General features: G+C 44.6%; 1 protein-coding gene across 3 annotated transcripts in view; it reads right to left on the bottom strand.

The window, feature by feature from the left end:
• Positions 1-10,684: 10,684 nt before the first annotated feature.
• The window catches only part of COX16 (cytochrome c oxidase assembly factor COX16), a 52,115-nt gene continuing 49,972 nt past the window's right edge, over positions 10,685-12,827 (bottom strand). For 2 of the 3 annotated variants that reach the window (XM_081186520.1, XM_081186519.1), the window contains one exon: positions 11,589-12,334. In XM_081186520.1, the coding sequence (XP_081042646.1) occupies positions 12,116-12,334 (219 nt within the window). In that variant the 3' untranslated portion in view covers positions 11,589-12,115. Of the gene's footprint in view, positions 10,950-11,588; positions 12,335-12,827 lie in introns of those variants that run through there. The other variant, XM_081186521.1, reaches the window with a different exon arrangement.

Genomic DNA, 12,827 nt, shown 5'->3' with positions numbered 1-12,827 from the left:
GCTGAGACTCCTTTGTGTGTCCTTCTTCTCAGCAGAAAGGGAAAGCTGTGGTAGCAGCCGCCACTGCTGCTGCCTGGGGGATAAATAAATGGGAGCCTGGTACATGATATGATATGTGTAGAGAGGGCATCATCAGGTTAACAGCAGATTCTTCAAAGGGCATCAAGAGACAGGTTAGTCTGAGATGCTGTAAAGTGTACCTCTATGATTTACAGAGAGATGGGAGGCAACTTGTGGGGGCCGGCATGGATATGGTACTATCAAGGTATAAAGGCATAAAGCAGCTCCAGGGCTGTTTCACATCTTCAGTGCTTGCAAATACAAGATTTCTGAAGAGGAAAAAGCAGAAGGAAGAAAGGCATTCGGATATATTAACAGATATTCCAAAACAGTATGTAAAGCAAAGGGGGAAACAAGGGTGCTTGATCAGAATCACAGCCAGCGGCGTAGCATGAGTTGTCAGCACCCGGGGCAACGCAAGTAATTTGCGCCCCCTAACCCGGGGCAAGGCACGTAATTTGCGCCCCCCCCTAACCCCTAACCTGCGAGTTGCCGCTGGCGCTGCCGCCCAAACGACGCCGCTTGCCCGGAGGAGGAGGGGGGCAGAGAGGCGAGGAAAATGCAACGGCCCAGCAGCTGCAGCAGCAGCGGCGGAGGCGGGGCTGTGAGGAGGGGCTGCCTGGCGCGTCCTCCGCGGCGAGCGCTGAGAGCCGCTGCCTGCCGGGCGCCTTCAGCCCGGGCGCGCGCACAGCTCGTCGGTTCCGCGAGACATGCGGCTCTGCTACAGCCTGCGCCCGAGGCTCTTCGGCGACTCCGGAGGCAGCGAGCGCCCCCCCCCGATGTTGCGCCCGGTGCGGCCTGCCCCCCTTGCACCCCCCACGCTACGCCACTGATCACAGCTACTGAATTTCAGCAGAGTCAGTCAGTAAGTTCACCCCAGGCTATCGAAGCCCCTTAGACCCAACAGGATGGAAGAGTCTATCAGATCTCTGCCTGGCCACTTGTGAAATGGTTGTGCAGGACACCTTGCAAGTGGGATGCTTCTGTAGGACATCTTGAAGATGCTGGGGCAATGCCTGGTGGAACTTCAGAAAAGTCAAGAGGTTCCCAGGAGCTGCTTTAGAGGATAGAGCTTCTGTGTTTTGCTTCTGCTGCTAGTATTTCATAGCACCTAGTGCACCTGGAAACACACAAATTTAGTAGACCATAAATTATGCAGCACTATATTATAGTTCATAAAGATAAAGGGACCCTTGACCATTAGGTCCAGTCGTAGCCGACTCTGGGGTTGTGGTGCTCATCTCGCTTTATTGGCCGAGGGAGCCGGCGTACAGCTTCCGGGTCATGTGGCCAGCATGACTAAGCCGCTTCTGGTGAACCAGAGCAGCGCACGGAAACGCCGTTTACCTTCCTACCAGTGCGGTACCTATTTATCTACTTGCATTTATCTTCTTGCAACGGGAGCTCACCCCATCGCGGGTATTCGAACCGCGACCTTCTGATCAGCGAGTCCTAGGCTCTGTGGTTTAACCCACAGCGCCACCCATGTCCCATATTATAGTTCATAATAATGAGTAATTATAGTTCTTAATATATAGCACATGAACAATTTTTGATGAACTACATCTTACCACTATGTTGAGAGTGGGAACTGTGGTAATTTTCACAATGATTTGCTGAAACAAGCCAACTTCAAGCCATCGTTTACGATCCTGGCATGTTTGGATAAACCATTGTTAAAGCTAACTACAGTTCTTTGTTCTGGCGTAATGACAAGCTGCAGTTGGGTGAAAGTGGAAGCAAATGCTTTTGCCATCATAAAATTGTATAATTATAGAATTGGAAGGGACCTTGGAGAACATCTAATGGCAACTCTTCGTTCAGTGCAGAAGTCTGTAATTTTAAGCCAGCCTTCCAAACAGGTGGCCATCTCACCTCTCCTTAAAACCCTGTAATGAAGGCAACCCGCTCACCCCATTACATGATTCAACCGCTTTTTCAGTTTGGAGGTTTATCCTCATGTTAGCCAAAATCTGTTTCCTTGCAATTGCCACCCATTGGTTCTGGCCCAGCAGAGAACAAGTTTGCTCCATCTTCTACCTGACAGGCTATGAACACGTCTTAATCAGTCCTTCTTTGTGCTAACTGTATTCAGTTCTTTCAACCACCTCTCATAGGACTTACCACTTACAAATGTGAAGGAAAGAGCATGTTAGGATTTGTGTAGTGCTCAACAATAGTTTATCATGTCTGAATGAGAAGCACCAGAGTACATATTCTGCATTTCTACGACCAGCCAGTACTGTGGCCCAATGATTAAGGGATCTGGTCTTTGAATCAACCAAAACCTGTTCTATTCTCCAAGGAATTCCTCAATCAGCTCCAGAGACATGGAATTTCATATGTCCCTTCCTTGGGGGTGGGGGAAACCAACACGGCTTGTAAAAATTGGGCAACTTTGATTACAAGGTATGATTCATTCTACTTCTACTATGGTTAGGGAATATCAAAGAACTCTGCATGGCTGGAAGTCTGTCCCTTAACCTTCTGCAAATCTTGCTCACCCCCCCCCCATCCCCAACATGCTTTCTGCAGAATTTCACAAGGTGGTTTTTGTTTTCTGTTTTTTGGCAGTCTTAAGAAGTAGAAATTGCATTTTAAAAAAGCAATCTGAGATCTCTGGGCAGAAAAATAGACTGCTGGGAATGGAACTTGGAAAGCTGGTTTTTTACTACATTATTTCCCCTTTCCTCTGAAATATGCAATGACTTTCCTCAAGCTATTTTTTATTTCCTAAGCTGTATGTTATATCACTGTCCTTTGTTCGAGAAAAGATGGGCAACTAAGTCACTAAATCACTATATAGAAGGGAAACGATTTCTCTTATATCTGACTGGCCTTGAATTACTGTTTCTTCATTTAAAGAAGCAAGTACATATTAGGGGCTTCCAGGCTGTTGCTATTTTAGGCTGGGTTTCAATCCCATCCTGGCGAATTCAGGTTGTGCAACTGAAGCTGATTTGGTGGTCTTGCACAACAAGCCCACTCCCCATCTGACTTTTTGCAATAAAGGTGGCAAAAATGCAGAGGAAAGTGTGGGATAATCCTTCCTGCATGTAATGTTCCCATTGTGTAATACCCTCCAAAACTTTGTACAAACAAATCAGGATGAATGCTCAATAAACAGGTCATTTGTAAGCAACCCTAGTTTCCTTAGTGCATACAGGACAGGACATTGTGTAAGACAACCACAGCCTACAGTGGGCTGGACGCAACAATTGGGGGAGTTGTAATGGCAATCCTGCATTTCTGGGGACTTTGTATAATATTGTTTTAAACTGATGACCTTAAATTAATTGAGAGAAATGTGCATAGCCAGGATTTTTCTTAGGGGGGATTAGGCTTTTGTTAGGGGGGCAAACTTTTGTTGGGGGGGGCAGAACCTCAGAATTGTATTGATCTGTACTGATTGGGGGGCAGCTGCCCCGTGCCTCCCCTTGGCTATGCCCAGGTTGGGAGGATTTAATTTTCCTTCTTTCAGAAGACAATGATCCGCTTTTCACAAAGACTATTTTTTTCTTATTAATTAATGTCCAGGTACTGTGATTTGTATTTCAGCTGAGCCCAGGATTTGCTGATGGCTCTCTAGCCAGGAAAGAATAAAATGTTGAATAAAAGCATCTTTAGGTGGCTCATGCAAGGCATCTTGATTCATACTAATATCCTCCCGGCCTTGGCTGGGGCAGGCGGGGTATAAATAAAAATATATTATTATTATTATTATTATTATTATTATTATTATTATTATTATTATTATTATTATGTTTGAAAAAGATGCAAGTTTCCGGTGTTCCGGGACACAGCATGTGCCTCCTCCCATATGGCCTCCAGCCATTTCCCGACAACTATATGTTCTTCCTGCCAACAGCACATTTCGTTGAGGAAAAAATGTACGGGGATAAGCTTATGCATTCTACAAAAACTCAAAATATTGCCTAGTTTGTCTAATCCAGGGATATGGGATGGAAATTTTTCCAAAACCTGTTTTTCCCCAGTGCTTTATTTTTCCAGTAATCCTCACACCCCCTGGCCACTGTTAGTTCATTAGTAACAATTAATAGATGTCAACTTCAATTTGAATATTAGGTAAGCTTGGGAATTTCAACCATTTAGCTTTGTTTACTAAATATAAGTTAAATAAACATGCTAATTACATAACTCTCTAGGTCAGGCACATCCAACAGGTAGATCATGATCTACCAGTAGATCACTGGACGTCTTTGGTAGATCACCGGTAGATCACTGGATCCCCTTAACAACTTTCGGTCCCCTAAAAAAAATCCACAACTTTGATCCAAACCCCTAAAACAGGGCTTTCCTCCCTAAAAAAGCTCAACAGCTTTGACCTGAACCCTTCCCCCCAAAAACAGGGCTTTCCCTCCTTAAAAAAAGCTCAACAGCTTTGACCTGAACCCTTCCCCCCAAAAACAGGGCTTTCCCTCCTTAAAAAAAAGCTCAACTTTGACCTGAACCCCGAAATCACTGCCAATTTTTAACTGTGAGTAGATCACAGTCTCTTGGGAGTTGGCCACCCCTGCTCTAGGGCATCAGAAATTTTCCTGATGCAGATTACCTTTTTAATATTTCCTGGGAAATCTGTATCACTAATCTTAACATTTCTGGTTTCAGACTGTGGTTTTCTAAATTTCCTGTTTCAAGGCACTCCAAAAATGTCTGGGCCAGGGCTCCTCTTGGAAAAAGAAATTCATTACATGCATAATCTACATTAACTTATTAAATTTAGTTTACAAATGCTCTTTCGCTTTGACTCTTTAAAAATCATGCTGAAACGTTCATGGGGGGGGGGGGCGCATACACAAGCATACATTACTCCAGAAAGGTCACCACATGCACAAGTCTGACTCAATATGAAAAGGGCAACAATATTCTTCAGCATTATTTATTACATTTGTGCCTTGCTGGTTCATCGTAGGGCTGTTTCCATATGGTTTCAGACGGAAATCACCTCAGGGCCAGACTCCCAACAGCTTTAGCAACAGAGTTTCCTCCCAGCATTCTCTGAATCTGGATTTAAAAAAACAGTTGTGCTGATTCCCTAAAAGGAAAGATCGCACAGAACATATGCTCCCTAGTCAGCCCATTCCAGGACAATTAGCTTGTTCACAGCCCCTGATGAGCAGATAAAGCTCCTTTGACAAATACCTCTTAAGAAGGAACATAGGAGCCTGCCGAATCAGGCCTGGGCACCCTGTTCTTACAGTGGCTAACCAGATGATTGTGGGAAGACCTCAGGCAGCACCCGAGTCCAATAACACTCTCTCAGCTTATGATTCCAAGCAACTTGGCATTCAGAGACACACTGCTTCTGTCACTGGAAGTACAACATAGGCATTGTGGTTTGTAGGTTGACAGGGAAAGAGCTCATCCTGTACGAGAAAGAACTTGGCAAGTAACACGAGGGCGATATCAAGAGAGACCCCTTTTCTTCTCCAGTGTCCCACATAACAGATGCTGAATTATACTCTCTCGGTTTATATTCCTCAGTCTGACTCCAATAGTTCCATCAGCAGTGCAGGAGCTATTCCCCTCTCAGCTGACTTCAGGAAAACGTGGAGCTGAATTAATATGGACCAGGCACAGGGGAACCTGAGCTTTTCAGAAAACAGCCCAGCGTAATAATAATAAAAAAATGGGACTGGGTGACATTTTTGTTTTGTTGGCATACTTTCTTACTTAAAATATCTGTTAGGATATATGGTTTATGTTGTTTATTTGTTTCTGTAGTGTCTTCTGCTCTTACCTGAGTGAGCATGGCAACATTTTATTAACAAAGGCTTCATTTCTCCATAAGGTTAATTAGTAATTAAAAGCATGATCTACTGTACCATAGTCAAAGGATTTGCTCCTTTTTGATCGATCTTTGAAGCAAAGAGAGGGGCCTGAAATTATTAGACATCTGCGGGCTTTGAAGTTATTTCTGCATCTGTGAACGCTTCAAAAATTTTAAACCGAGCATTTACACACACACACATACACACACACACACCCGGTTGAGTGTCATGATTTCAGATATTTAGTGTGAAAAATATTTGTAGCTAAATTGTTGCATCTTATATTAAACAGAGCTTATAATTGCACTAAGGGGCATGGGTGGCGCTGTGGTCTAAACCACAGAGCCTGGGGTTTGCCAATCAGAAGGTTGGCCGTTTGAATCCCCACGACGGGGTGAGCTCCCGTTAATCAGTCCCAGCTCCTGCCCACCTAGCAGTTTGAAAGCACGTCAAGTGCAAGTAGATAAATAGGTACCGCTCCAGGCGGGAAGGTAAACGGTGTTTCAGTGAGCTGCTCTGGTTCCCCAGAAGTGGCTTAGTCATGCTGGCCACATGACCTGTAAGCTGTCTGCGGACAAACGCTGGCTCCCTCGGCCTATAGAGCGAGATGAGTATGCAACCCTAGAGTCATCTGCGACTGGACATAACGGTCAGGGGTACCTTTACCTTTACCTATAATTGCACTAGGAATTAAAAATCTACAAATTTGGGGCGGAATTCATATTTTTGTGTGTGTCATAATAACACCACACCCTTAAAGAAAGCCTTTTATATTTGCCAAATTAGGCCAGTATTAGTCCTCCAGATGTTGCTGGGCCACAGGTTCCTTATACTTGCTTTAGTAGGGTGGATTGGATGCCAAAGAATGGCAGAAGCAAGACAAGAGATCTTCCACAATGCGGGTCTGAACAGTATCAAAATGTGTGGCTCAGTAACTCAAGATCCCTGTGGATTTCCTCTCAGACTTATGCTAGGAGATATCTCAAGGGTAATGACAAAGAAATCCCCAGAGATTTTAAGTACTGTGCTTCCACAGAGACACACTGACGGAGGCCATCCTTTTTTAAAAAAAAAGTGGGGGAGAGTGTCCTTAAAGGGAATACTTTTCTATTAAGTCATTCAAGATTTTCTTCTCCTGCGAAGATGGTTTGGGTTGGTTTTTTTTTTACTCCCTAGGCTCACAGTAATTATGTGTTATGCTCTGCTAAGCTAGAGTTCTCAAAGGCCCAAGGCGAAGCAGCCAACAAGGTTTTAAACCTTTAAATTTCAGATTGCATTTGTAATTAAAACATTCTTCCTAGCAAATGCTTCATGCATAGGATGAAATTTACTCAGATTGGTATGTAAGCTTCCAAGCAATAATCCATATGACTCTCTAATGAAACACTGGAGGAAACACCCCCTCTGTGCCTGAAGACGTGTACCATACAACATAAAATTCTCTCTGATCGCATAATAAAACAACGCCAAGAATCACAGCTTCTAATCTAAGGAAATTCAGGGAAGATTGCCCATCCAGTTTATTCCAGTGTGCAGCCCAAGTCCAATGCTAGGTGCCTCTAGACTTTCAGGATTTTGCAGGAGGGATTCACATGCATACTGTAAATTTCTGCGCTTAAAATGGATCATGTTGCTCTGTTGCCCTAGCACAGGGGTCGGCAAGGTTTACCTCGCCTGAGCCAGTTCACTCCAGTGGAGATCCGACGTCTGCGTAGGTCTGTGTCTGCGCAGACATGATTTTTGGCACCTGCACATGTGCAGACATGATTTCTGGTGCCATGGAAGCGAGTCCCAGTGCTGTGCTGCACTGGTTTAGCACAGCACATGGGAACTCACCGAGTGGGCGGCTTGGTTCGGGGGCAGCTCGTGGGCCGGTTAAACGGCCCCCGTGGGCAACTTGTGGCCCATGGGCCTTAGGTTGCCGACCCCTGCCCTAGCACAACAAATCAGCTTTTAAAAAACAGCAATATTTTTTGCAGTTTGGAAAATGATGGGTAAAACGTATTGGCCCCAATGGCTCAGTTGTTTAATGGGATCTGCTTCAAGTAAGCTGTTGGCTTAGTCTCACAGATCTAAATGTATCACTCTTGAGGACCGTTCGGCACAACCCAGGACTGACATGGGGTTATAAATACCAGAAAGTGAGACACTTGGGGCAACAGGCAAAGTTACTATTTCAACTCAGGCCTCTATCACACTCATACAACGACACACTGGAGTTACTTCTCTGTTGCAGCTGCAAGGCGTGTGTGACACTGCAATCATATGGACAGGATGTGACCCTCATGCCAAAAGGAAGAGTGCCAATTGGCTGGGGGCAAGGCAAACAATTGGTCCTGCTGTTCTGGCATTTACCCAAATTGGAAATGTATGGACTATCAAGCTGGGCGGGGTGGGAGGGCGCATGACTCCCACAGTTGTGTGCATGCAAACAGAGCCCCACACATCAGGGGACAGTCTATAGAAAGGTGATGGTAAGATGCTAAGGTCTGCTGTAAACTTACAGAACTCTGAACACAAGTTGGATATTTGTGGCCCAGCCAGGAAATGGTATTTGGATTCTGGGACAGCTGCTTCTCCTCTGGCTGAGGTGAAACCAAAAACCTGCTTCCAAAATTGTGGGCCAAGGAACATTTTCATGGTAGACATCCCTCTTTTCACTGAGCATACGAATGTTCCACGGAAGCTTTATTTTTTGTTTGTTTGCCACCCTTGATTTGTATTCATGTCTGGAAAGATATAAATATATTTAAAATAAATATATTCCAAATATTAATGCAGAAAGAATCACACAAGACGATGGAATAAAATAACTGGGCTTGGCCTCCCTAAATCTCAAGAGACGGAGGGGGCATGATGAGAAAATGCTCTTACAAAGTGCCACACTTCAATGTGTGTGTGTGTGTGTGTGTACTGGATCGCACATCGCATATAAAGACTCTTAGATTTCGCACAGGGAAAAGCTGCCAGCAGCAAGACCACTGCAAAATAAAATATGTAGCAGGCAGAATGAGCCATTCATGAGGCACAACTGAGGCTAATGGAACAACAATAAGTCCTCTGGGAAGTGCTAGACTATAGCATCTCGTAACAGCAAATGGAACTCTCTGTGCAAGAAAAGGTTACCTATGGATCACTGCAAGTCCTTAAGGGATGGTCTTGTCAAGTTCTCCCTGCCCCACACAGGCAGACAGCTAGGAAGCTTGAAACAGGCTTAAGAATCATAGGGTCGTTTAGTCCAACGCCCTGCAACGCAGGAATCTCAACTAAAACATCCATGACCGCAATCCAAATTCCAATAGCCTTTCTAGGCCAGTGCTCAGCAGTTACAGCACATGCTTTGCATGCACGCCCCTGAAATAAAGCTTGGAAGAAGCATTCTACTGGAGCAAACAGAACCCATCGTGGAGCATGCCTGTGGCAATTTCTCTGGTTTGGAAATGTGCCCACAGCCCCCCCCCCCCCCACAAATTGGCAACCCTTGCATTAAAAGATCTCAAGTACCAAGGCTGAAAAAGACCTGACGGAGATGCTAGGATTGTCAGCTCTGAGCATTTTCTGTTCAGAATAGACAATACCAGGCTAGATGGACCAAAGTTCTGCTGGCCCAAAGGGCATGAACTTAGGAATGGACTTAGAAAGAAAAGCAACCATTCCAATGATTCATTGAAGGAAGAAACATGCCCTGACCATCACTGAAGCCTTTTGCTGTCCTGCCCGCCCACCTCAAAAACTGTCCCACTGCTTGGACGTATTGAGTTTTATTATTGCTATATTATTATTATTAATAATAAATTTATTGCCCACCCTCACCAGCAGGTCCAAGTGCACGTTGCAGCAATTTAAAATTAAAAACTGTTAAAATAGATTACAGTTGCAGGAACATGGTGGGTCTGGAAAACACGCATCTCAGGTGTCAAAGGCCACACAAAGCGGAGAATCTTCAACATTTGCCAAAGCTGTATCGTGAAGAAGCCCATTGCACCTCTGTGGGCTAATATGGTGCTGGCTGCAAGAAATCACCATTTAGATGGCCCAGGGCTGGATTTAGGGGCAGGCATCCCAGGCTACTGACTGGGTGCTACCCTTGGGAGACATGTGTCATGGGCTATCCTCTCAACTATCCACTCAAGAGCTGAACAAATTGCCCGAACAGTGAAACTTCATTATATAGCTGGTAATCCTGCCCTCTGTGACCAGTGTTATGTTTGTGTTCTTTATCTTTATTCTTGGGGGAAATTACAATAAATTATAAAAACCACGTTAGTCACTGCAATCAGATCCATGTTCAAAATTGTAATGCCTTATATGATGGGGATAAATTGTGTATGCAAGTCATGTATTGAAGTTGTGAAGTGTTTTGGAAATGCAATCAAAAATAAAATCTGAAGGTTTGTCCTGAAGGGACTCCTTGCTTGGATCACTGTAAGATCTAGCGCCAGACCTGGCTGGACCTATTAATAAGGTGAGAACCTGGACTGAGTAGCTAAATAGCAACCCACCTTTTGGTGTGAGGATTCTGTCCTTAAATCCACTGAAGAAGCAAAAATAAACTCTTGATGTTCTTAGTGGGAAATGGTCAGCCCATTCTAGAAATGTGTGTAGTAGAGGAATCATCAATGTGGTGCTTGCAGACAAACATGAGCTTGCAGAGGCATTTCCTGGTACCTATCGGATCCCTCCTATGCTTAAAAGCAGCATTCCTTTGTACTAATAGAACAGGTTGCAGTGTTCATATGGTGCCGACAGTTTCTTTGGTTTGCAAAGATGCCCATGGGTCCAAAAAGGTTGGCAGCCCCTGGGTAGAATATTGCTAATCATTGGGAAACACAGTGCTTCACAGTGTTTATTTACAAGGCTTCTGCTAAGACATTCTGTCAGATCAAAACCGTTCTTTTCATGCTAGGGTTAGCTACTGCTTCACCCGTCTGCCGGAAAGAAACAGTTCAAGGTCACACCAAGCGAAGGCAGTGAGGCTGACCTCCAGCCAAGGCTTTGCTGGCGCTACCGCTTCTGCTCTTGTAAAGACTTGGAATCTTCCCATGGACGGGGCCCTCTGATGTTCTTCCAGTCGTCAAAGTTGGCATCTTTCAATTTCTGTAGGCATAAACAACAACAACAAGAAAATAAACTAATAAGCAAGAAGGAAAACATTCTAAACACCCTCAGGTTCTCTTTATAAATTAAAGTGTCTCCTTTGGAACACATAACGGCTAAGATTGGTAGAGGAAACCATTAAGGAAGCATCCCAAGATCAGCACAAATGAAGCCGCAATTCAGCGTGAGCTATTTCTCTGTAGCTAAAGAAAAACAGGGACACTCAGACTGGAGAAGCAAGATAAGTACCTGACTCTTTGCAGCACCCCTGGAGCATCTCTTACATTTTGCTGTATCTTGCTTTTGACTTCACCTGTTCTCAACTTCTGAAGCAGGTGGAATTTGTGTGGGAAATAAGAAGCAGTACTGCTCCTCTTGTTCCTGGAAGCCGTTTCCCCTCTGAAGTGGCTCTCAACAGCTAAGCTACCTGTTCAGTTACCTACAAAACTGGTGTGTTTGGAGGAGCAAGAGCACAGCATGTGAATGCACACAACGGGAAGTCAATGAGGCCCAGCCGTCAAATGATTTTAATTTTTTTTACTGTGGCTGTGAAACCACCACCACCACCACCATTTCCCAACTCAAACCTAAAGACTCCCATCCCTGCTGGAGAATAAAATAAGGGGGCTTGTTTGTTTGTAACCCAGGAGTGGATAAAGAAAGAAGGCAGGCCAAAGCAGAAAAAGAGATGCTTGTATAAAATAGGGTTGCCATATGTCTGTAAATTCCCAGACTTTTTGAAATATGGCAACCCTAGTATAAAATGGCTCCAGCTACTCCAAGTAGGCAGTAATTCCCTGACCGGCTGGCAAGAGTAGTGAAAAGAGTATTCCTTCCTCTGGGGTGGATCAATCAAATAAATTCTTTCATTTACCATATCTTATATGGAAATATTTTTTCTAGCCAAGAAATAAGCAAGCTATTGTAGAACTTTCCCAGTAATTACAGTAATAGTAATAATGGTGTGGGGTGCAGAAAGATGTAGATGTGGGGGGGGGACCTTTTTCATCTTCAGGGCCTCATTCCCTTGAAGGCAACCTATTGGCACCCACAGGACAGTGGTGGGTGGGAACAAATGAATGTAAACATTATCTTTGTACAGTGAGCTAGTTTCTACACACACAGAAGCACCCTCTACCCTTCATCCAGGCCAGCAAGATGAAGGATCAGATGCCAAAGACACATTCTAGCCTGGCCAAAGCACACAAGGAAGGTGTGAAGCAAGCCTGGCGAGGGTGTGTGGCTCGGAAGAGGGGTGTGACCTGTGGAGAGTCCCCAAGGGCCAGGTAGACTGGGAGGGCAGCCTTGATCTCCCAGACCTCAGGTTCCTCATCTGTGATCTCCAAAGTAGTGGGACCCAAACTACTGACAAGCATTCTCAGGTACTGAAGTAAGGTGAAACATTAAAAAAATATGCATGGTTTGGAGTGTTTAAAACTATGAGACTAACAGAGCAAGACATGGCTCTTCATTTTGCATTCACCGTTGTAAGCTGAAATATACTGGGAGTCGAGAGTGGATTTCATGCTCTTTATTCAGCTCATAGTGGTGAGGAGGAATGGAAGTTCCCCCAGAATGTCTGCTTTATATACATTATTTACACAATGGGCCGTACATGATTGGCTAATTCCAGGATTCGCCTGTAGGCCAATCAGGTTGCGGATTCACTTCCACCTGGAGCTGGATTGAGTGGCTCCTGTGGACCAATCAGACTGCTGCATTCTGAATCCTATTGTTCTAGGACCAATCAGACTGCTGCCTTTTGGATCCTATTCAACTCAGTACATAACATAAGCCATCAGATATTTCAAGAGCCACATAAAAAAGAGACTAGATGAACACAACTGTGGGTTTTAAATGCAGCAAATAAAATCCAAA

This window comes from Podarcis bocagei (genome assembly GCF_964188305.1).
Source record: "Podarcis bocagei genome assembly, chromosome: 1".
NCBI lineage: Eukaryota > Metazoa > Chordata > Lepidosauria > Squamata > Lacertidae > Podarcis > Podarcis bocagei.
Note: the sequence above shows the minus strand (reverse complement) of the source record. Positions and strands in the feature narration are given on the sequence as shown.